This window comes from Bombina bombina, chromosome 3 (assembly GCF_027579735.1).
Source record: "Bombina bombina isolate aBomBom1 chromosome 3, aBomBom1.pri, whole genome shotgun sequence".
NCBI classification, from domain to species: Eukaryota; Metazoa; Chordata; class Amphibia; order Anura; family Bombinatoridae; genus Bombina; species Bombina bombina.
This window is the reverse complement of record NC_069501.1, coordinates 77,360,733-77,384,872: the sequence shown is the minus strand read 5'-3', so window position 1 is coordinate 77,384,872 and position 24,140 is coordinate 77,360,733. Positions and strand designations below refer to the sequence as shown.

Genomic DNA, 24,140 nt, shown 5'->3' with positions numbered 1-24,140 from the left:
CAGTCCACGGGTTCATCCATTACTTGTGGGATATTCTCCTTCCCAACAGGAAGTTGCAAGAGGACACCCACAGTAGAGCTGTCTATATAGCTCCTCCCCTAACTGCCAGCCCCAGTCATTCGACCGAAGACAAGCAAGAAAAAGGAGAAACTATAGGGTGCAGTAGTTAAAAAAAAAAAAAAAAAAAAACACCTGCCTTAAAGTGAGAGGGCGGACCGTGGACTGGAAACACCAAAGGAGAAAGAAATTTATCAGGTAAGCATAAATTTTGTTTTCTCTTGTAAGGTGTATCCAGTCCACGGGTTCATCCATTACTTGTGGGATACCAATACCAAAGCTTTAGGACACGGATGAAGGGAGGGACAAGGCAGGAACTTAAACGGAAGGCACCACTGCCTGCAAGACCTTTCTCCCAAAAATAGCCCCCGAGGAAGCAAAAGTATCAAATTTGTAGAATTTAGAAAAGGTATGAAGCGAAGACCAAGTCGCCGCCTTACAAATCTGTTCAACAGAGGCCTCATTTTTAAAAGCCCATGTGGAAGCTACCGCTCTAGTGGAATGAGCTGTAATTCTTTCAGGAGGCTGTTGGCCAGCAGTCTCATAAGCTAAACGGATTATGCTTCACAGCCAAAAAGAAAGAGAAGATGCCGAAGCCTTTTGGCCTCTCCTCTGTCCAGAGTAGACAACAAACAATGCAGATGTTTGACAAAAATCCTTAGTAGCTTGTAAATAAAACTTTAAAGCACGAACCACGTCAAGATTGTGTAATAGACGTTCCTTCTTTGAAGAAGGATTAGGACACAGTGACGGAAGAAACCCAGGTTTGGTACGCAAAACTACCTTATCTGCATGGAATATCAGATAAGGGGAATCACACTGTAAGGCAGATAACTCTGAAACTCTTCGAGCCGAAGAGATAGCTACCAAAAACAGAACTTTGCAAGATAAAAGCTTGATATCTATGGAATGCAGAGATTCAAACGGAACACCTTGAAGAACTTTAAGAACTAAATTTAAACTCCATGGTGGAACAACAGGTTTAAACACAGGCTTGATTCTAACTAAAGCCTGACAAAACGCCTGAACGTCTGGAACATCTGCCAGACGCTTGTGCAGAAGAATAGACAGAGCCGAAATATGTCCCTTTAAGGAACTAGCTGACAATACCTTCTCCAATCCTTCTTGGAGAAAGGATAATATCCTAGGAATCCTGACTTTACTCCATGAGTAACCCTTGGATTCACACCAATGAAGATATTTACACCATATCTTATGATATATTTTCCTGGTGACAGGCTTTCGAGTCTGAATTAAGGTATCAATGACCGACTCGGAGAAACCACGTTTTGATAAAATCAAGCGTTCAATCTCCAAGCAGTCAGCCGCAGAGAAATTAGATTTGGATGTTTGAATGGACCTTGGAGTAGAAGGTCCTGCCTCAGCGGCAGAGTCCATGGTGGAAGGGATGACATGTCCACCAGATCTGCATACCAAGTCCTGCGTGGCCACGCAGGTGCTATCAAAATCACAGAAGCTCTCTCCTGCTTGATCTTGGCAATCAGACGAGGGAGGTGAGGAAATGGTGGGAACACATAAGGCAGGCTGAAGGACCAGGGCACTGCTAGAGCATCTATCAGCGCTGCCTGGGGATCCCTTGACCTGGACCCGTAACAAGGAAGCTTGGCGTTCTGACGAGACGCCATCAGATCCAGTTCTGGTTTGCCCCATAGTTGAATCAGCTGGGCAAATACCTCCGGATGGGGCTCCCACTCCCCCGGATGAAAAGTCTGCCGACTTAGAAAATCCGCCTCCCAGTTCTCTACTCCTGGGATATGGATAGCTGAGAGATGGCAAGAGTGAACCTCTGCCCATAGAATTATCTTTGAAACCTCCAACATTGCCAGGGGGCTCCTTGTTCCCCCCTGATGGTTGATATAGGCTACAGTCGTGATATTGTCCGACTGAAATCTGATGAACCTGACCGCAGCTAGTTGAGGCCAAGCCTGAAGAGCATTGAATATCGCTCTCAGTTCCAGAATGTTTATCAGAAGGAGGGCTTCCTCCTGAGTCCACGAACCCTGAGCCTTCAGGGAGTTCCAGACTGCGCCCCAGCCCAGAAGGCTGGCATCTGTCGTTACTATAGTCCACTCTGGCCTGCGGAAACTCATTCCCCTGGACAGATGGACCCGAGATAACCACCAGAGAAGAGAATCCCTGGTCTCTTGATCCAGATTTATCAGAGGGGACAAATCTGTGTAATCCCCATTCCACTGATTGAGCATGCAAAGTTGCAGTGGTCTGAGATGTAGGCGGGCAAACGGAACTATGTCCATTGCCGCTACCATTAGGCCGATTACTTCCATACACTGAGCCACTGACGGCCGAGAAGTGGAATGAAGAGCACGGCAGGAAGTTAGAAGCTTTGATAACCTGACCTCTGTCAGAAAAATTTTCATATCTACTGAATCTATCAGTGTTCCTAGGAAGGAAACTCTTGTGAGAGGGGAGAGAGAACTCTTTTCTTCGTTCACCTTCCACCCGTGAGACCTCAGAAAGGCCAGAACAATGTCCGTATGGGACTTGGAGATTTAAAAAGTCGACGCCTGTATCAGAATGTCGTCTAGGTAAGGAGCCACCGCTATGCCCCGTGGCCTTAGAACCGCCAGTAGGGACCCTAGAACCTTCGTAAAGATTATTGGTGCCGTGGCTAACCCGAAGGGAAGAGTCACAAACTGGTAATGGCTGTCTAAGAAGGCGAACCTGAGGAACTGATGATGATCTCTGTGAATCGGAATGTGGAGATAAGCATCCTTTAAGTCCACGGTAGTCATATATTGATCCTCCTGGATCATAGGGAGGATGGTTCGGATAGTCTCCATCTTGAAGGATGGGACCCTGAGAAATTTGTTTAGGATCTTGAGATCCAAGATTGGTCTGAAAGTTCCCTCTTTTTTGGGAACTATAAACAGATTTGAATAGAAGCCCTGCCCCTGTTCTTCCCTTGGAACTGGGTGGATCACTCCCATAACCAGTAGGTCTTGAACACAACGTAAGAATGCCTCTCTCTTTATCTGGTTTACAGATAATTGTGTGAGATGAAATCTCCCCTTTGGAGATTAAGCTTTGAAGTCCAGAAGATATCCCTGGGAAACAATCTCTAATGCCCAGGGATCCTGGACGTCTCTTGCCCAAGCCTGGGCGAAGAGAGAAAGTCTGCCCCCCACTAGATCCGGTCCCGGATCGGGGGCTACTCCTTCATGCTGTCTTAGAGGCAGCCGCAGGTTTCTTGGCCTGCTTCCCCTTGTTCCAAGCCTGGTTAGGTCTCCAGACTGGTTTGGACTGGGCGAAATTTCCCTCTTGTTTTGCATTAGAGGAAACTGACGCTGCGCCGCTCTTGAAGTTTCGAAAGGAACGAAAATTATTCTGTTTGGTCCTTAACTTATTGGACCTATCCTGAGGAAGGGCGTGACCTTTTCCTCCAGTAATATCAGAAATGATCTCCTTCAGACCGGGCCCGAATAGGGTCTGTCCCTTGAAGGGGATGTTAAGAAGCTTAGACTTTGAAGTAACGTCTGCTGACCAGGACTTAAGCCATAGCGCCCTACGCGCCAAAATGGCAAAACCTGAATTCTTAGCCGTTAGCTTGGCTAAATGAAAAATGGCGTCAGAAATAAAGGAGTTAGCTAACTTAAGAGCTTTAATCCTGTCTAGAATATCGTCTAACGGGGTTTCCACCTGTAGAGCCTCCTCAAGAGACTCAAACCAAAAAGCCGCTGCAGCAGTAACTGGGGCAATGCATGCAAGAGGCTGGAGAATAAAACCTTGATGTATAAAAAATTTCTTAAGGAGACCCTCCAATTTTTTATCCATAGGATCTAGGAAAGCACAACTGTCCTTGACGGGGATATATGTACGCTTAGCTAGGGTAGAGACTGCTCCCTCCACCTTAGGAACCGTCTGCCACGAGTCCCGTATGGTGGCATCTATGGGAAACATCTTTTTGAAAGCAGGAGGGGGAGAGAACGGCACACCTGGTCTATCCCATTCCTTAAAGAAACAAAGAAAATTTGGCACTGTGACAGTAATATCTATAGGAATTAAAGGATTTAAAAATCCCTGGTGCTTACCCTTAAGCTAACAAGTAATAAAAAATAGGGGAGAAGGGACAAGAAGGGGTTAAGTAGCACTCATTCCAATATCTATTGTGTGATACCAGTTGAAAAGTATTTCAACTTGTGAAGTTGGAGTAATTTAAAAAATTGAATTTTTATTATACACATTAATAAAATATAACCCCTAGTAAGTATATCCAATATATTAAGTTCCCAAACAAAACCAATTAATACGGCCACTTATTAAAGAAGGACAACACAGTGCAGCCACCTCCCTGTATTCCTGGCCGGTATCTGGGTACCCCGGATTCAGGTGACAGAGATGGCCAAGATGGCTGAAATTGCCGCACGCTAGAAAATACAGGAACAATTATTATACTTAAATTAAAAGCAAACAACCATTCACACTAACGCACAAACGCGTTTCGGCCGAGTAGCGGCCTTTCTCAATGTGCTTTTGATCAAATTTGACAAGACGAGTCGATATGTGGGACGGTCCTTAAATATCCTGTGTTGTTTCCCAAAAGGCCAATCAGATCACATACATCGTTTACGCCCACCTTTGAGCAAATCATATGTGATGTGATGTCACAGGGAGGAGTGAGGGTGTCATGCATAAGCGTGTATGTTGATAGGCTACTGATGTGATATGCCTTAACCAATCCAGAACACAACATTTCTTGGATTATTTACCTACAACGTTATCGCTATGATACCCTGATCTTATATTCGGACTTAACCACATACATCAAGTTTATTTTCCCTAAAACTTTACGCGCACTTTATAAGCGGGTGTGTCCGCCGCTCTGTACATTCCATATGAAAGTATTGATTGTGCAATATACTTGGTAAGGTTACATCAATAATTGTCACTTCCATAAATTATATTGCGGCGAAGCAGACCATAGCTATCCATAACATGCTTCAAAAATGGATGTGAAATGAAAACTTACAGTATATATTGTGATATTCATTATGATCCACATATTGTTTAGATAAACTTTGTGGTACTAGAAAACACAAAATGTAATTGAAGTCATTGTAGTAGAAATTATTTCAGACATTTGTCTGTGATTTCAAAGATTGTAATATCTTTTATGGAAACTTAAAAAAGTAATATACATATCCACCAAATAAGAGGATTCAGTTAATATGTTGAAACTGCTGTATATGTTAATGTCACTGTATATTCCCCATCACTCTGCACTTTTGTGATATACCAGTGCATCTATAGGATTAATGACCAGTTTTGTTCAATTATTATGTGCAACTTCTATTGTTTGGGTGGATATTGTATAATGTCTAAAGCTTTCTACAATAGTTTAAAACTTAAAATATGAAGTTTAAACCTATTCACTGACTATAAGTACTATGTTAGGATCATTATTGATAGATGTAATAATCATAGCATTAATACTCAAAAATTTCCTTTGTTGAATCAAACAAAAGGATTATTTGGTGATGGCTTCTGGGTGCACGCTAAAGGTTGGGAAAAGAAACTTAAATTAGCCGAATATTATAAGTACAACTATTAATATTAAAATAAAAACATTCATTTATAGGAACACCCAAAAATTATTGTCCTCATTCATGCCATTAGGCATTACAGAGTTCAAATTAAAGATCAATTTCGCTTCCTTTTTCAATAAGGCCTGCTCTATATCTCCACCACGAATACCAGGTCGTAATGTTTGCAAACCCCAACACCTAAATGTACTCATTTTTCCATTGTGGTGTTGTAGAAAATGCCTTGCAACACTGGTAATTTGTTTACCCTTTTCCACATCCTTAGCGGCATTTCTAATGTTGCTAAGATGTTCGGTCATTCTTATCCCCATCGCTCTGGAGGTCATACCCACATAGAATAAATTACAACTGCAGGTCAGACAGTATATTACATTCATGGTTTTGCAAGAGATGTGTTTTTGGATGGTCCGTTTCCTCTTGAACCTATCTAACATAGTTTTCTTTTTAACCATGTGTGTACATATTTTGCAGTTGCCGCAGGCAATTGAACCTTTATACAGAGGAGGTTTTTTAGCATTTCTATCGAAATGACTGACTGTTAATTGATCACTAAGGTTGCAGGCTCGTCTGTAGGTGAACATAGGTTTCGCAGGGAGTATGGATTTAAGGTGCTCATCCGATTGCAAGATGTGCCAGTGTTTTATTAACATGTTGGAAACCTGGTTACTTTGACTATAGTATGTTGAAATGAATCTCAGGGGATTAATATCCCTGTCTTTGTTTTTTGGTTTTAAAAGTTCCTGTCTGTTTTTACTTGATGCCCTCTAATAGGCCCTTTTTAAAGACATATTGGAATACCCTCGTTGTAGCAACCTGCTTCTCAGTTCATTTGCAGCCTTCTGGAAAGATTCCAGTGATGAGCTATTCCTACGGATTCTTAAGTATTCACCCATAGGCAAACTTTTAATTGTATTTGGGTGATGATAGCTACTTGCGCTTAAGATATTATTTGTAGCCGTAGGTTTTCTGAAAGTGTCAGTTTCTAGATGGTCATTGTCTTTCTTAATGATTAGATCTAGAAATTCCACCTTTGTATTATCATGTGTCATAGTTAGGTGAAGTCCAAAAGGGTTGTCATTAAGTAAAGAAATTAGCTCATTCAGCATTTCAATGGGCCCCTCCCATACAAAAAAAGATATCATCTATATACCTGGACCAGTGGGTGATGTATTGTGTATATTGTTGTAGAGTTTCGTGAAATACAATAGTTTCACAAGTTGAAATACTTTTCAACTGGTATCACACAATAGATATTGGAATGAGTGCTACTTAACCCCTTCTTGTCCCTTCTCCCCTATTCCTTCATTTTATTACTATCCCATTCCTTAGTAATAATTTCCGAAAACCTCTTAGGGACTGGAAAAACATAAGTGTAAACAGGCACTGCAAAGTATTTGTCCATTTTACACAATTTCTCTGGAACCACAATGGGGTCACAGTCATCCAGATTCACTAAAACCTCCCTAAGCAATAAGCGGAGGTGTTCAAGCTTAAATTTAAACGCTGTCATTTCAGAATCAGACTGAAGCAACGCCTTCCCTGAGTCTGAAATGTCACCCACAGATAGAAGCTCACCTGCCTCGGCTTCTGAGTATTGTGAGGGTGTATCGGACACAGGCCTTAAAGCGTTAGAAAGCTCTGTATTAGTTCTAGCCCCAGAGCTGTCTCGCTTTCCTTGTAGCCCTGGCAGTTTGGAGAATACCTCTGAGAGGGTAGCATTCATAACTGCCGCCATGTCCTGTAAGGTAAAAGAATTAGACGCGCTAGATGTACTTGGCGTCACTTGAGCGGGAGTTATAGGTTCTGACACATGGGGAGAGTTAGATGGCATAATCTCCCTCTTTTCAGTCAGAGAATCCTCTGGAGATAAATCTTTAAGCGCCATAATATGGTCTTTATAGTTTATAGAAATTTCAGTACATTTGGTACACATTCTAAGAGGGGGTTCCACCATGGCTTCCAAACATATTGAACAAGGAGTTTCCTCTATGTCAGACATGTTTAACAGACTAGTAATGAGACAAGCAAGCTTGGAAAACACTTTAATAAAGGTGAAACAGCAATTAAACAAAAACGTTACTGTGCCTTTAAGAGAAAAAAAACTAGCACCTAAACTGCAAAACAGTGTAAAAATACAGTAAATTCTTTGAAATTTTTACAGTGTGAGTAAGGGACTAAAGCAACATTGCACCCACTTGCAAATGGATGATTAACCCCTTAGGCCCCAAACCAGATTGAAAAACGTTAAAAGTCAATTGAGCACCCTGCCACAGCTCTGCTGAGGCTCCTACCTGCCCTCAAATACGATTTTGTGCAGAAATAACCCCTTTGAAATGGTCCTCAGATGCCAGAGGACTCCTCTAGGGAAGCTGGATGTCTCAGTCTGAATTAAAACGGCGCAGTTAGAGCGCTAAAATAGGCCCCTCCCACCATGTACTGGATGTCAGAGGGGCCTTAAGAAAAACAGAATTTATGTTTACCTGATAAATTACTTTCTCCAAAGGTGTGTCCGGTCCACGGCATCATCCTTACTTGTGGGATATTCTCTTCCCCAACAGGAAATGGCAAAGAGCCCAGCAAAGCTGGTCACATGATCCCTCCTAGGCTCCGCCTTCCCCAGTCATTCGACCGACGTAAAGGAGGAATATTTGCATAGGAGAAACCATATGATACCGTGGTGACTGTAGTTAAAGAAAATAAATTATCAGACCTGATTAAAAAACCAGGGCGGGCCGTGGACCGGACACACCGTTGGAGAAAGTAATTTATCAGGTAAACATAAATTCTGTTTTCTCCAACATAGGTGTGTCCGGTCCACGGCGTCATCCTTACTTGTGGGAACCAATACCAAAGCTTTAGGACACGGATGAAGGGAGGGAGCAAATCAGGTCACCTAGATGGAAGGCACCACGGCTTGCAAAACCTTTCTCCCAAAAATAGCCTCAGAAGAAGCAAAAGTATCAAACTTGTAAAATTTAGTAAAAGTGTGCAGTGAAGACCAAGTCGCTGCCTTACATATCTGATCAACAGAAGCCTCGTTCTTGAAGGCCCATGTGGAAGCCACAGCCCTAGTGGAATGAGCTGTGATTCTTTCAGGAGGCTGCCGTCCGGCAGTCTCATAAGCCAATCTGATGATGCTTTTAATCCAAAAAGAGAGAGAGGTAGAAGTTGCTTTTTGACCTCTCCTTTTACCAGAATAAACAACAAACAAGGAAGATGTTTGTCTAAAATCCTTTGTAGCATCTAAATAGAATTTTAGAGCACGAACAACATCCAAATTGTGCAACAAACGTTCCTTCTTTGAAACTGGATTCGGACACAAAGAAGGCACGACTATCTCCTGGTTAATGTTTTTGTTAGAAACAACTTTCGGAAGAAAACCAGGTTTAGTACGTAAAACCACCTTATCTGCATGGAACACCAGATAAGGAGGAGAACACTGCAGAGCAGATAATTCTGAAACTCTTCTAGCAGAAGAAATTGCAACCAAAAACAAAACTTTCCAAGATAATAACTTAATATCAACGGAATGTAAGGGTTCAAACGGAACCCCCTGAAGAACTGAAAGAACTAAATTGAGACTCCAAGGAGGAGTCAAAGGTTTGTAAACAGGCTTGATTCTAACCAGAGCCTGAACAAAGGCTTGAACATCTGGTACAGCTGCCAGCTTTTTGTGAAGTAACACAGACAAGGCAGAAATCTGTCCCTTCAAGGAACTAGCAGATAATCCTTTCTCCAAACATTCTTGAAGAAAGGATAGAATCTTAGGAATTTTTACCTTGTCCCAAGGGAATCCTTTAGATTCACACCAACAGATATATTTTTTCCATATTTTGTGGTAAATTTTTCTAGTTACAGGCTTTCTGGCCTGAACAAGAGTATCAATGACAGAATCTGAGAACCCTCGCTTTGATAAGATCAAGCGTTCAATCTCCAAGCAGTCAGTTGGAGTGAGACCAGATTCGGATGTTCGAACGGACCTTGAACAAGAAGGTCTCGTCTCAAAGGTAGCTTCCATGGTGGAGCCGATGACATATTCACCAGGTCTGCATACCAAGTCCTGCGTGGCCACGCAGGAGCTATCAAGATCACCGATGCTCTCTCCTGATTGATCCTGGCTACCAGCCTGGGGATGAGAGGAAACGGCGGGAATACATAAGCTAGTTTGAAGGTCCAAGGTGCTACTAGTGCATCTACTAGAGTCGCCTTGGGATCCCTGGATCTGGACCCGTAGCAAGGAACCTTGAAGTTCTGACGAGAGGCCATCAGATCCATGTCTGGAATGCCCCACAATTGAGTAATTTGGGCAAAGATTTCCGGATGGAGTTCCCACTCCCCCGGATGAAATGTCTGACGACTCAGAAAATCCGCTTCCCAATTTTCCACTCCTGGGATGTGGATTGCAGACAAGTGGCAGGAGTGAGTCTCCGCCCATTGAATGATTTTGGTCACTTCTTCCATCGCCAGGGAACTCCTTGTTCCCCCCTGATGGTTGATGTACGCAACAGTCGTCATGTTGTCTGATTGAAACCGTATGAACTTGGCCTTTGCTAGCTGAGGCCAAGCCTTGAGAGCATTGAGTATCGCTCTCAGTTCCAGAATATTTATCGGTAGAAGAGATTCTTCCCGAGACCAAAGACCCTGAGCTTTCAGGGGTCCCCAGACCGCGCCCCAGCCCACCAGACTGGCGTCGGTCGTGACAATGACCCACTCTGGTCTGCGGAAGCTCATCCCCTGTGACAGGTTGTCCAGGGACAGCCACCAACGGAGTGAATCTCTGGTCCTCTGATTTACTTGTATCGTCGGAGACAAGTCTGTATAGTCCCCATTCCACTGACTGAGCATGCACAGTTGTAATGGTCTTAGATGAATTCGCGCAAAAGGAACTATGTCCATTGCCGCTACCATCAAACCTATTACTTCCATGCACTGCGCTATGGAAGGAAGAGGAACAGAATGAAGTATTTGACAAGAGTTTAGAAGTTTTGACTTTCTGGCCTCTGTCAGAAAAATCCTCATTTCTAAGGAGTCTATTATTGTTCCCAAGAAGGGAACCCTTGTTGACGGAGATAGAGAACTTTTTTCTACGTTCACTTTCCACCCGTGAGATCTGAGAAAGGCCAGGACAATGTCCGTGTGAGCCTTTGCTTGAGGAAGGGACGACGCTTGAATCAGAATGTCGTCCAAGAAAGGTACTACTGCAATGCCCCTTGGTCTTAGCACCGCTAGAAGGGACCCTAGTACCTTTGTGAAAATCCTTGGAGCAGTGGCTAATCCGAACGGAAGTGCCACAAATTGGTAATGCTTGTCCAGGAATGCGAACCTTAGGAACCGATGATGTTCCTTGTGGATAGGAATATGTAGATACGCATCCTTTAAATCCACCGTGGTCATGAATTGACCTTCCTGGATGGAAGGAAGAATTGTTCGAATGGTTTCCATTTTGAACGATGGAACCTTGAGAAACTTGTTTAGGATCTTGAGATCTAAGATTGGTCTGAATGTTCCCTCTTTTTTGGGAACTACGAACAGATTGGAGTAGAACCCCATCCCTTGTTCTCCTAATGGAACAGGATGAATCACTCCCATTTTTAACAGGTCTTCTACACAATGTAAGAATGCCTGTTTTTTTATGTGGTCTGAAGACAATTGAGACCTGTGGAACCTCCCCCTTGGGGGAAGCCCCTTGAATTCCAGAAGATAACCTTGGGAGACTATTTCTAGTGCCCAAGGATCCAGAACATCTCTTGCCCAAGCCTGAGCGAAGAGAGAGAGTCTGCCCCCCACCAGATCCGGTCCCGGATCGGGGGCCAACATCTCATGCTGTCTTGGTAGCAGTGGCAGGTTTCTTGGCCTGCTTTCCTTTGTTCCAGCCTTGCATTGGTCTCCAGGCTGGCTTGGCTTGAGAAGTATTACCCTCTTGCTTAGAGGACGTAGCACTTGGGGCTGGTCCGTTTCTGCGAAAGGGACGAAAATTAGGTTTATTTTTGGCCTTGAAAGACCTATCCTGAGGAAGGGCGTGGCCCTTGCCCCCAGTGATATCAGAGATAATCTCTTTCAAGTCAGGGCCAAACAGCATTTTCCCCTTGAAAGGAATGTTAAGCAATTTGTTCTTGGAAGACGCATCCGCTGACCAAGATTTTAACCAAAGCGCTCTGCGCGCCACAATAGCAAAACCAGAATTTTTCGCCGCTAACCTAGCCAATTGCAAAGTGGCGTCTAGGGTGAAAGAATTAGCCAATTTGAGAGCATGAATTCTGTCCATAATCTCCTCATAAGAAGAAGAATTATTATTGAGCGCCTTTTCTAGCTCAACGAACCAGAAACACGCGGCTGTAGTGACAGGAACAATGCATGAAATTGGTTGTAGAAGGTAACCTTGCTGAACAAACATCTTTTTAAGCAAACCTTCTAATTTTTTATCCATAGGATCTTTGAAAGCACAACTATCTTCTATGGGTATAGTGGTGCGTTTGTTTAGAGTAGAAACCGCCCCCTCGACCTTGGGGACTGTCTGCCATAAGTCCTTTCTGGGGTCGACCATAGGAAACAATTTTTTAAATATGGGGGGAGGGACGAAAGGTATACCGGGCCTTTCCCATTCTTTATTTACAATGTCCGCCACCCGCTTGGGTATAGGAAAAGCTTCGGGGGGCCCCGGGACCTCTAGGAACTTGTCCATTTTACAAAGTTTCTCTGGAATGACCAAATTCTCACAATCATCCAGAGTGGATAACACCTCCTTAAGCAGAGCGCGGAGATGTTCCAATTTAAATTTAAATGTAATCACATCAGGTTCAGCTTGTTGAGAAATTTTACCTGAATCTGAAATTTCTCCCTCAGACAAAACCTCCCTGGCCCCCTCAGACTGGTGTAGGGGCCCTTCAGAACCAATATCATCAGCGTCCTCATGCTCTTCAGTATTTTCTAAAACAGAGCAGTCGCGCTTTCGCTGATAAGTGGGCATTTTGGCTAAAATGTTTTTGATAGAATTATCCATTACAGCCGTTAATTGTTGCATAGTAAGGAGTATTGGCGCGCTATATGTACTAGGGGCCTCCTGAGTGGGCAAGACTGGTGTAGACGAAGGAGGGGATGATGCAGTACCATGCTTACTCCCCTCACTTGAGGAATCATCTTGGGCATCATTTTCTCTAAATTTTGTGTCACATAAATCACATCTATTTAAATGAGAAGGAACCTTGGCTTCCCCACATTCAGAACACAGTCTATCTGGTAGTTCAGACATGTTAAACAGGCATAAACTTGATAACAAAGTACAAAAAACGTTTTAAAATAAAACCGTTACTGTCACTTTAAATTTTAAACTGAACACACTTTATTACTGCAATTGCGAAAAAGTATGAAGGAATTGTTCAAAATTCACCAAAATTTCACCACAGTGTCTTAAAGCCTTAAAAGTATTGCACACCAAATTTGGAAGCTTTAACCCTTAAAATAACGGAACCGGAGCCGTTTTTATATTTAACCCCTTTACAGTCCCTGGTATCTGCTTTGCTGAGACCCAACCAAGCCCAAAGGGGAATACGATACCAAATGACGCCTTCAGAAAGTCTTTTCTATGTATCAGAGCTCCTCACACATGCATCTGCATGTCATGCTTCTCAAAAACAAGTGCGCAATACAGGCGCGAAAATGAGACTCTGCCTATGATTAGGGAAAGCCCCTAGAGAATAAGGTGTCCAATACAGTGCCTGCCGGTTATTTTACATAATTCCCAAGATTAAAATAATTCCTCAAGGCTATGGAGTATAAAATATGTTTATATATAAATCGATTTAGCCCAGAAAATGTCTACAGTCTTAAAAAGCCCTTGTGAAGCCCTTTTTTTCTTTCTGTAATAAAAATGGCTTACCGGATCCCATAGGGAAAATGACAGCTTCCAGCATTACATCGTCTTGTTAGAATGTGTCATACCTCAAGCAGCAAAAGTCTGCTCACTGTTCCCCCAACTGAAGTTAATTCCTCTCAACAGTCCTGTGTGGAAACAGCCATCGATTTTAGTAACGGTTGCTAAAATCATTTTCCTCTTACAAACAGAAATCTTCATCTCTTTTCTGTTTCAGAGTAAATAGTACATACCAGCACTATTTTAAAATAACAAACTCTTGATTGAATAATAAAAACTACAGTTAAACACTAAAAAACTCTAAGCCATCTCCGTGGAGATGTTGCCTGTACAACGGCAAAGAGAATGACTGGGGAAGGCGGAGCCTAGGAGGGATCATGTGACCAGCTTTGCTGGGCTCTTTGCCATTTCCTGTTGGGGAAGAGAATATCCCACAAGTAAGGATGACGCCGTGGACCGGACACACCTATGTTGGAGAAATACTCCTAGGAGTATCTAACTAGCCATGTGGAAACTAGGCCCCAAATAAAGACTTATCTCCCTCAGAGAAAAAAATTCCTATTTATGAAATCATGTAAACGTTTTGTCACTAAGTAATATGAATATTAACATGAGTATTACCCTGTTTTGTAAGCATGATCCCAGTCGCTGTTAAATCACTGCATCAGGCTTACCTCAAATACACAAGGCTCTGTCAGCATTTTCTAGAACTTATTCATCTCTCTAGAAATAAAAATACTGAACATACCTCAAAGCAGGTAATCTGCAGACCGTTCCCCCAACTGAAGGTTTCCCATATTCTTCAGTTATGTGTGAGAACAGCAATGGACCTTAGTTACAAACCGCTAAGATCATCAAACCTCCAGGCAGAATTCTTCTTCTAATTTCTGCCTGAGAGTAAAACAGTACAGCGCCGGTACCGTTTAAAAATAACAAACTCTTGATTGAAGGTAAAACTACACTAAGTCACCACATATCTCTTGATACTTCCTTTCTTGTCGAGAGTTGCAAGAGAATGAATGGGGGTGGCAGTTAGGGGAGGAGCTATATAGACAGCTCTGCTGTGGGTGTCCTCTTGCAACTTCCTGTTGGGAAGGAGAATATCCCACAAATAATGGATGAACCCGTGGACTGGATACACCCTACAAGAGAAAATAAAATTTAATAACACAAAACACTTTGGTTTATCTAAGAAAAGCACTTTCACACCAGCAACCACACACAGTGCAGCTACATATATGAGTTTGGTGCAGAGGGAAGTGAACAATCTCCTTAAAAAAGGAGAAAAAAAGAAAAAACTTGTACAAAAAAACAAAAAGGATAAGTTAGCAATTTTGTCTTTAAAGGAAAATAAGGAAATTATCATAAAAGAGGCTGATAAGGGCGGGGCCATTGTAGTCTTAAACAGATCTGACTACATAGAAGAGATCAATAGACAGTTGGCAGACACACGGGTCTATCAAGAATTGACTAAAGATCCAACTATTCAAATTAACAAAGAGATTGACAATATTTTGACCCTAGCAATACAAAGAGTCATTATAACGGATAATTTTAAAGAAGCCCTGTATATAACTAACCCAATAAGACCAGTATTATATTGTTACCAAAAATACATAAAGCCCAAAAAAAACCTCTTGGTCGCCCTATTGTGGCAGGAATGTGCTCGGTATTTTCAAATATTTCCACCTTTTTAGATAGGGTGTTACAGCCTCTTGTGAAAAATACTACATCATACATTAGGGATACTAATGATTTTTTAGCTAAATTAAGAGATTTGGGTCATGTGGGAGAGAAATGTATATTATTTTCACTAGATGTTTCAAGTTTTTACACGTCAATTAAACACACGAGTGGAATCTCAACAGTGGAACATATACTTAGATCTGAAAATAATTATACTGAAGGAGAGATTTGGTTTTTGATAGAATTGTTATCTATTATATTATACCAAAATTATTTTTTGTTTATGGATACATACTATCTACAAAAACAGGGTACTGCAATGGGCTCCAACCTCGCCCCCACATACGCCAACATTTTCATGAATAGCTTTGAGGAACACTTTGTGTATCCACATAGCTTGTTCCAACTCTATGGTGCCTCCTGGTGGAGATACATTGATGATGTGTTTGGCGTGTGGGGGGGCGACGTTGGTAGCCTATTGTCCTTTGTTGAAGATCTTAATGACTCTGTGAATGGATTAAAATTCACATTGAACATGAGCGAAATCGGGATTGAATTTTTGGATACTTATGTATTCTTTGAAGATGGTTTTCTGAAAACAGATCTCTATATTAAGAGTACAGATAAAAACTATTTATTGAAATATGGAAGTTACCATCCAGATAATATATTTAAAGCTATTCCAAAAAGCCAATTCTCTAGAGTCAAACGTATAGTATCTGATGACAATAAGTGTAAATACAGGCTAGAATAAATGGCTAACAAATTCATTAAAAGAGGTTACCCTGTACCATTAATTGTAGAACAATTGAATATAGTCAACAATGAAAGAATACAGTAAGAAACAAAGTTTCAGCTATTGATATAAAAAATGTAGACTAGGAGTATTATAACGCACTATAAGTGAAGATACCTAAAAAATATATTATTAGTAGTCAAAGACAAACTCAGCTACACTGATGAATTTAAAATCCTAGTAAAGAATGTTAAAGGTTATGTACTTAGCATAAAATCCTACGTAGGTCAGTTATGCAATGTGAAACACAAAGAAACTAACTAATAATAAAATATGCTAAGTTGAATAATTAATAAAAAGAATCAAGATATACACAATAAAGTCCCAAAGCAATATTGTAATTGATTAAGTTCCACGTATTTAGGATGAAAACAAATGTCTTTATCTGTCCTCACCAAACAAATGGTGTGTGCTGCTCTTCCAAGGGTGTATCACACCAAATCCCTGAAGTGAACGAGTGAACTGAAAAACAAAAAGAGGAGAGCGCAACTGGACTCAGGTGCAGTTTATTTTAACAATTAAAACAAGAACAGTTAAAATCCTCAAATGGCAGGTAATTGTGCGTACCAAATGTAAAAGATAAAAGTGCATATAAAAGGTCTTTAGAGATATCCACAGATTACCGCTCCCCAGGTTTCCTTAACGATCCAGTCACAGCACAAAATCCTCAGCTGAGCGCTCTGTAGTGCGTGTGGAAAGCTGATCAGCTGTTAGGTGCCCTGTCGGAAAGTCGGTTTCTTGAATTGCAATGTTTTATAATGCGTGTTGTATTTTATATAGAGTAATGCTTTGTATATATAGTAATGTGTTTAAACGGTTTTTTTTTACCTTCACACTGGTAAACCAATCAGAGACTCACTAGTTCTTTATAAGGTAGAGCTTGCTGGTAACCCGTAGCAACCTCTTGAAAAAGTTCCCTCGTTAGGGAACGAAACGGCCGTTGAGGATTTACTAACTGGTGATACATTGTATCTCTGCTTTGAGTGACACAGACTTCCGGCTTGGACCGGAACCGGCTTTCCGACAGGGCACCTAACAGCTGATCAGCTTTCCACACGCACTACAGAGCGCTCAGCTGAGGATTTTGTGCTGTGACTGGATCGTTAAGGAAACCTGGGGAGCGGTAATCTGTGGATATCTCTAAAGACCTTTTATATGCACTTTTATCTTTTACATTTGGTACGCACAATTACCTGCCATTTGAGGATTTTAACTGTTCTTGTTTTAATTGTTAAAATAAACTGCACCTGAGTCCAGTTGCGCTCTCCTCTTTTTGTTTAACAATGAAAGAATACCAAAGAAAAACAAAGACAGAGAGGTGAATCGTTTAGTTTTTGTCACTCAATTTAATAAACTTAGCCAGAAGATTAATAATATACTAAAAAAACATTGGCATATCCTAAGAGATTGTAACCCCCAAGTAAATGAATTCAGAGAAAGCCCAATGACAGCATATAAAAGGAATAGGAACATTAAGGATTCTCTTGTACATTCAGATATAGGGAGAAATAAATTAAATTTACAGAGAACTATAGGCCCAAAAAGAGATGAGTGTTACCCTTGTCTTAACTGCAGTAACTGCAGTTCCATGATTAAAGGTGAATATTTCTATCACCCTATAAATGGTAAAAAATTTAAGATAAATAAATATTTAACCTGCAGGTCATGCTATTGTATCTATCTTATCAAATGTCCTTGTGGACTAATCTATTTAGGCGAGACCTGTAGAGAGGAAGGGAGAGGATAACAGAACATAAATCTAATATTAGACGTAAGAACAAAGAGGCTCCTGTTTCCTCTCACTTCCTCTCTATGGGTCATAACATTAGCCAACTCAGATTCCAGATCATAGAGCAGATAGACAGACCAAGAAGGGGAGGTGACAGAGAACATATATTAAAAACAAGAGAAATGTTCTGGATATATAAACTGGAAAGTCTTATACCTAAAGGCATGAACAAAGACTTTGATTGGAGTCTGTTCCTTTAAATATTCCTTTAAATATTTCTTTAAAAGATTACATAGATACCTTTTCTAATGGGCTGAGTAGTGAGATACATATATTATGGCAATTATCTTGTATTATATGATATTACAATTTTCCACCCAATGAGATATATATATATATATATATATATATATATATATATATATATATATATATATTTGATATATCTATAAAAATGACATGCTTATTGAGAAAGAGATTTTCAGAATCTTTTAAATGAATCATGTTAAAATTCCTAACAAATTATATATATACAATTGGTCTCTATGAAATATTTTCTGTATTGGTCTGCTTATTATGTGCAATATCTCTTCTATTTTAAATTATGTACATATGGTTTTATCTTTAAATTTTATTTTATTGTAACTCTAAGATTTTCTCATGTGACCAGTTAAGATGTTTAGTACAACTAGGAAAGTATATACCTTGGTTGTCCACAAGATGGCATTGTTGTAAAATGAAAGATCACATGAGAACAGGTGAACAGGTGTAGGGTATATAAATGATGAACCTGTGTGTTTTAAAGTATACATGACTAAGGGCCTATAGCCGGCCTGAAACGTTGTATTTTTTTGCTTAGACCCAAAATGAAAGAATAAAGGTCTTTTAAAATTATTGGTGGCTGGAACAATCTTTTGTTTGTTTGGAGTACCTGCAGGACAAGGCAGATTCTGGGTTCCGTGCCCCACAAGCCAAATATATTGAGGTGCTGTCTTCTAAACCTTTGTTTGAAGAACCCTAGATGGGACCACAGAAGAATGAGGAGATTTTCTGAATTAGGCCCTCTAAACTACCTATTCCAGATGCATTTGATGGGACCAAAGAATGAGATTTTCTGAATTAGGCTTCTAAACTAACTATTCCAGATACATTTTTTGGGACCACAGAAAAAAGAGATTTTCTGAATTAGGCATGTGAAGTTTGTTTTAGTTTTTTGGGGGGTTTTGTTCAGGTAAACATTCTGCTGTGGATTAGGAATGCCACATTACAAAATCAGTTAATACATATTATGTATTTCAATGAAGTAAACATTAAAGGTTCATAATTCAGATGGATCGTACATTAAAAATGACAGCATACTCAGGAACATGCACTTATAGATAGAATCAATCTGTGTTTAAAAAGTACAGATTTTTTTAATAAGTTACATGCTCTATCAGAATCATTACACTTTAATTTTGACTTAATGTCCCTTTAAATGAATCCCTGTGGAAAACAATAGGAATTAGATTTACTGTTGAGATGAATTACATTCTGTATTTAATCCTTACCTTGTAATGTGATGCAAACTTGTCCTTTGTATGCCCCATATCGATATGAGTTGAAAAGACAAAAATAGCAGGTTTCATCTTCCTTTTTCAAATCGAAAATAATCATGGTTGATCTGTGTGTACTTGTGCTTTTAACCAATATGCGTTTGTCAAAGGGACTTACAATTTTAACCCCATACTTTCTGCTACAGGTGGCCATGTTTTCCAATACGTCCTTTGTTTGCTTCTGCCAAGTAACTTGCAGAACATCATACGATGATAAGAAGTCACATTTCAGAGTTACGTTTGCACCAATGTGAGCAGCAGTTGTATTTTCACATTTTACTTCATGTTCTGATCCTAGAGACGAACAGATTTTTCAAAGATTAGAAATAGTTCAACAGACTTTTCCTTTCCAAGTAAACATTTCTAACAAAATTTAAGGAAGCCATATATATATATAACTTGAACTACCATTGTGTATTCTTCTGCCTGGTTATTAGTTTTATTTGTATACAGGTGTACCTCAGAGATATTGTGGGTTTGGGTTCCAGACCACCGCAATAGAGTGAATATCGCAATAAAATGAGTCACATAATTATTTTGGTTTCCTAGTGCATATAAAAGTTGTGTTAAATATGTACCTTAGTCTATTAAAGGGACAGTCAACACCAACATTTTTGTTGTTTTAAAAGATAGATAATCCCTTAATTACCAATTCCCCAGTTTTGCATAACCAACACAGTTATAATTATACACAATTTACCTCTGTAATTACCTTGTATCTAAGTCTCAGCAGACTGACCCCTTATTTCAGTTCTTTTGACAGACTTGCATTTTAGCCAATCAGAGCTGTCTCCATGGTAAATTCACGTGCATGAACTCAATGTTATCTATATGAAACATGTGAACTAATGCCCTCTAGTGGTGAAAAACTATCAAAATGCACTTGGATTAGAGGCAGCCTTCAAGGTCTAAGAAATTAGCATATGAACCTCCTAGGTTTAGCTTTCAACTAAAGAATACCAAGAGAACAAAGCAAAAACAAAATTTATGCTTACCTGATAAATTTCTTTCTTTTGCGATGTACCAAGTCCACGGATTCATCCTTACTTGTGGGATATTGTCCTTCCTGACAGGAAGTAGCAAAGAGAGCACCACAGCAGAGCTGTCTATATAGCTCCCCCCTTAACTCCACCCCCCCAGTCATTCAACCGAAGGCCAAGGAAGAAAAGGAGAAACTATAAGGTGCAGAGGTGACTGAAGTTTACATAAAAAAAAAAAAATACTATCTGTCTTGAATAGACAGGGCGGGCCGTGGACTCGGTACATCGCAAAAGAAAGAAATTTATCAGGTAAGCATAAATTTTGTTTTCTTATGCATGATGTACCGAGTCCACGGATTCATCCTTACTTGTGGGATACCAATACCAAAGCTTTAGGACACGGATGAAGGGAGGGACAAGACAGAAACCTAAACGGAAGGTACCACTGCTTGCAAAACCTGTCTCCCAAAAATAGCCTCCGAAGAAGCAAAAGTATCAAATTTGTAAAATTTTGAAAAGGTATGAAGCGAAGACCAAGTTGCAGCCTTACAAATCTGTTAAACAGAAGCATCAATTTTAAAAGCCCATGTGGAAGCTACCGCTCTAGTAGAATGAGCTGTAATCCTTTCAGGAGGCTGCTGTCCAGCAGTCTCATAAGCCAAACGGATGATGCTTTTCAGCCAAAAGGAAAGAGAAGTCGCCGTCGCTTTTTGACCCCTATGCTTTCCAGAATAGACAACAAAGAATATGTTTGACAAAAATCTTTGGTTGCCTGCAAATAAAATTTCAAAGCACGAACCACGTCCAAGTTGTGCAACAGACGTTCCTTCTTACAAGAAGGATTAGGACACAGAGAAGGAACAACAATTTCCTGATTGATATTCCTGTTAGTAACAACCTTAGGTAGGAACCCAGGCTTGGTACACAAAACCACCTTATCAGCATGGAACACAAGATAAGGTGAGTCACATTGTAATGCAGATAGTTCAGAAACTCTTCGAGCTGAAGAGATAGCAACTAGGAACAAAACTTTCCAAGATAAAAGCTTAATATCTATGGAATGCATGGGTTCAAACGGAACCCCCTGAAGAACTCTAAGAACTAAATTTAGACTCCAAGGCGGAGCAACAGATTTAAACACAGGCTTAATTCTAGCTAAAGCCTGACAAAAAGCCTGAACGTCTGGAATATCTGCCAGACGCTTGTGCAACAAAATAGACAGAGCAGATATCAGTCCTTTTAGAGAACTAGTTGACAATCCTTTCTCCAATCCCTCTTGGAGAAAAGACAAAATCCTAGGAATCCTGATTTTACTCCAGGAGAAGCCCTTGGATTCGCACCAAAAAAGATATTCGCGCCATATATTATGATAGATTTTCCTGGTAACAGGCTTTCGAGCCTGAATCAAGGTATTTATGACTGACTCAGAGAAACCCCGCTTTGATAGAATCAAGCGTTCAATCTCCAAGCAGTCAGTTGCAGAGAAATTAGATTTGGATGCCTGAATGGACCTTGAATCAGAAAGTCCTGTCTCAGCGGCAGAGACCATGGTGGAAGAGATGACATGTCCACCAGGTCTGCATACCAAGTCCTGTGTGGCCACGCAGGCGCTATCAAAATCACCGATGCTCTCTCCTGTTTGATTCTGACAATCAGACATGGAAGGAGAGGGAAAGGTGGAAACACATAAGCCAGGTTGAACGACCAGGGTACTGCTAGAGCATCTATCAGTACAGCCTGAGGATTCCTTGACCTGGAGCCGTAACGAGGAAATTTGGTGTTCTGACGAGACGCCATCAGATCCAATTCTGGTGTGCCCCATAGGCGAACCAGTTGAGCAAACACCTCCGGATGGAGTTCCCACTACCCCGGATGAAAAGTCTGACAACTTAGAAAGTCTGCCTCCCAATTCTCTACACCTGGGATATAGATCGCTGACAGATGGCAAGAGTGAGCCTCTGCCCATTGGATTATCCTTGAGACCTCTATCATCACTAAGGAACTCCTTGTTCCGCCCTGATGATTGATATAAGCCACAGTCATGATGTTGTCCGACTGAAACCTGATGAATCTGGCCGAAGCCAGCTGAGGCCATGCCTGGAGAGCATTGAATATCGCTCTTAGTTCCAGAATATTTATCGGTAGGAGAGCCTCCTCCCGAGTCCACAAACCCTGAGCCTTTAGGGAATTCCAGACTGCACCCCAGCCCAGAAGGCTGCCGTCTATCGTCACTATAACCCATTCTGGCCTGCGGAAACACATTCCCTGGGACAGATGATCCTGTGAAAACCACCAAAGAAGAGAGTCTCTGGTCTCTTGATCCAGATTTATCTGAGGAGATAAATCCACATAATCCCCATTCCACTGATTGAGCATGCATAGTTGCAGTGGTCTGAGATGCAAGCGAGCAAACGGAACTATGTCCATTGCCGCTACCATAAGTCCGATTACCTCCATACACTGAGCCACTGACGGCCGAGGAATGGAGTGAAGAGCTCGGCAGGTGGACAAAATCTTTGATTTTCTGACCTCCGTCATAAATATTTTCATGTCCATTGAGTCTATCAGAGTCCCTAGAAATGAAACTCTTGTGAGGGGAAAAAGAGAACTCTTTTTTACGTTCACCTTCCACCCGTGAGATCTTAGAAAGGCCAACACTAAGTCCGTGTGAGACTTGGCTAGTTGTAAGGTTGACGATTGAATTAGAATGTCGTCTAGATAAGGCGCCACTGCTATGACCCGTGGCCTTAGAACCGCCAGAAGGGACCCTAGCACCTTCGTGAAGATTTGTGGCGCCGTGGCCAACCCGAAAGGAAGAGCCACAAAGTGATAATGCTTGTCCAGAAAGGCGAACCTGAGGAACTGGTGATGAACTTTGTGGATAGGAATGTGTAGATATGCATCCTTTAAGTCCACGGTGGTCATATATTGACCCTCCTGGATCAATGGTAAGATAGTCCAAATGGTCTCCATCTTGAAAGATGGAACTCTTAGGAATTGGTTTACGATCTTGAGATCCAAAATTGGTCTGAAGGTTCCCTCCTTTTTGGGAACTATAGACTGGAGTAGAACCCCTGCCCCTGTTCTGCTTTTGGAACTGGGCAGATCACTCCCATGGTAAAAAGGTCTTCTACACAGCGCAATTGTCGGGTTTACAGACAATTGAGAAAGATGGAACCTCCCCCTTGGAGGGGAATCCTTGAAATCTAGAAGTTATCCCTGGGTTACAATTTCTACTGCCCAGGAATCCTGAACGTCTCTTGCCCAGGCCTGAGCAAAGAGAGAAAGAGTCTGCCCCCTACTTGATCCGGTCCCGGATCGGGGGCTACCCCTTCATGCTGACTTAGTGGCAGCAGCAGGCTTTTTGGCCTGTTTACCCTTGTTCCAAGCCTGATTAGGTCTCCAGGTTGGCTTGGATTGAGCAAAGTTCCCCTCTTGCTTTGCAGCAGAGGAAGAAGAAGTGGGACCATTCTTGAAGTTTCGAAAGGAACGAAAATTATTTTGTTTGGTCCTTGTCTTATTTGACTTATCCTGAGGGAGGGTATGACCCTTCCCTCCAGAAATGTCTGAAATGATCTCTTTCAGTGCAGGCCCGAATAGAGTCTTACCTTTGAAAGGGATGGAGAAAAGCTTAGATTTAGATGACACATCAGCTGACCAGGACTTAAGCCACAACGCTCTATGCACTAAAATGGCAAAACCTGAATTCTTAGCCGCTAATTTAGCAAGATGAAAAGCGGCATCTGTAATAAAAGAATTAGCCAACTTAAGAGCCTTAATTCTGTCCAAAATATCATCTAGTGGGGTCTCCATCTGAAGAGCCTCTTCTAGAGCTTCAAACCAAA

General features: G+C 41.2%; 1 protein-coding gene across 1 annotated transcript in view; it reads right to left on the bottom strand.

The window, feature by feature from the left end:
• The window catches only part of LOC128652890 (uncharacterized), a 255,406-nt gene that overhangs the window by 190,140 nt on the left and 41,126 nt on the right, over positions 1-24,140 (bottom strand). Inside the window, exon 2 of the mRNA XM_053705879.1 lies at positions 19,271-19,609. Within this exon, the coding sequence (XP_053561854.1) occupies positions 19,271-19,609 (339 nt within the window). The remainder of the gene's footprint in view (positions 1-19,270; positions 19,610-24,140) is intronic.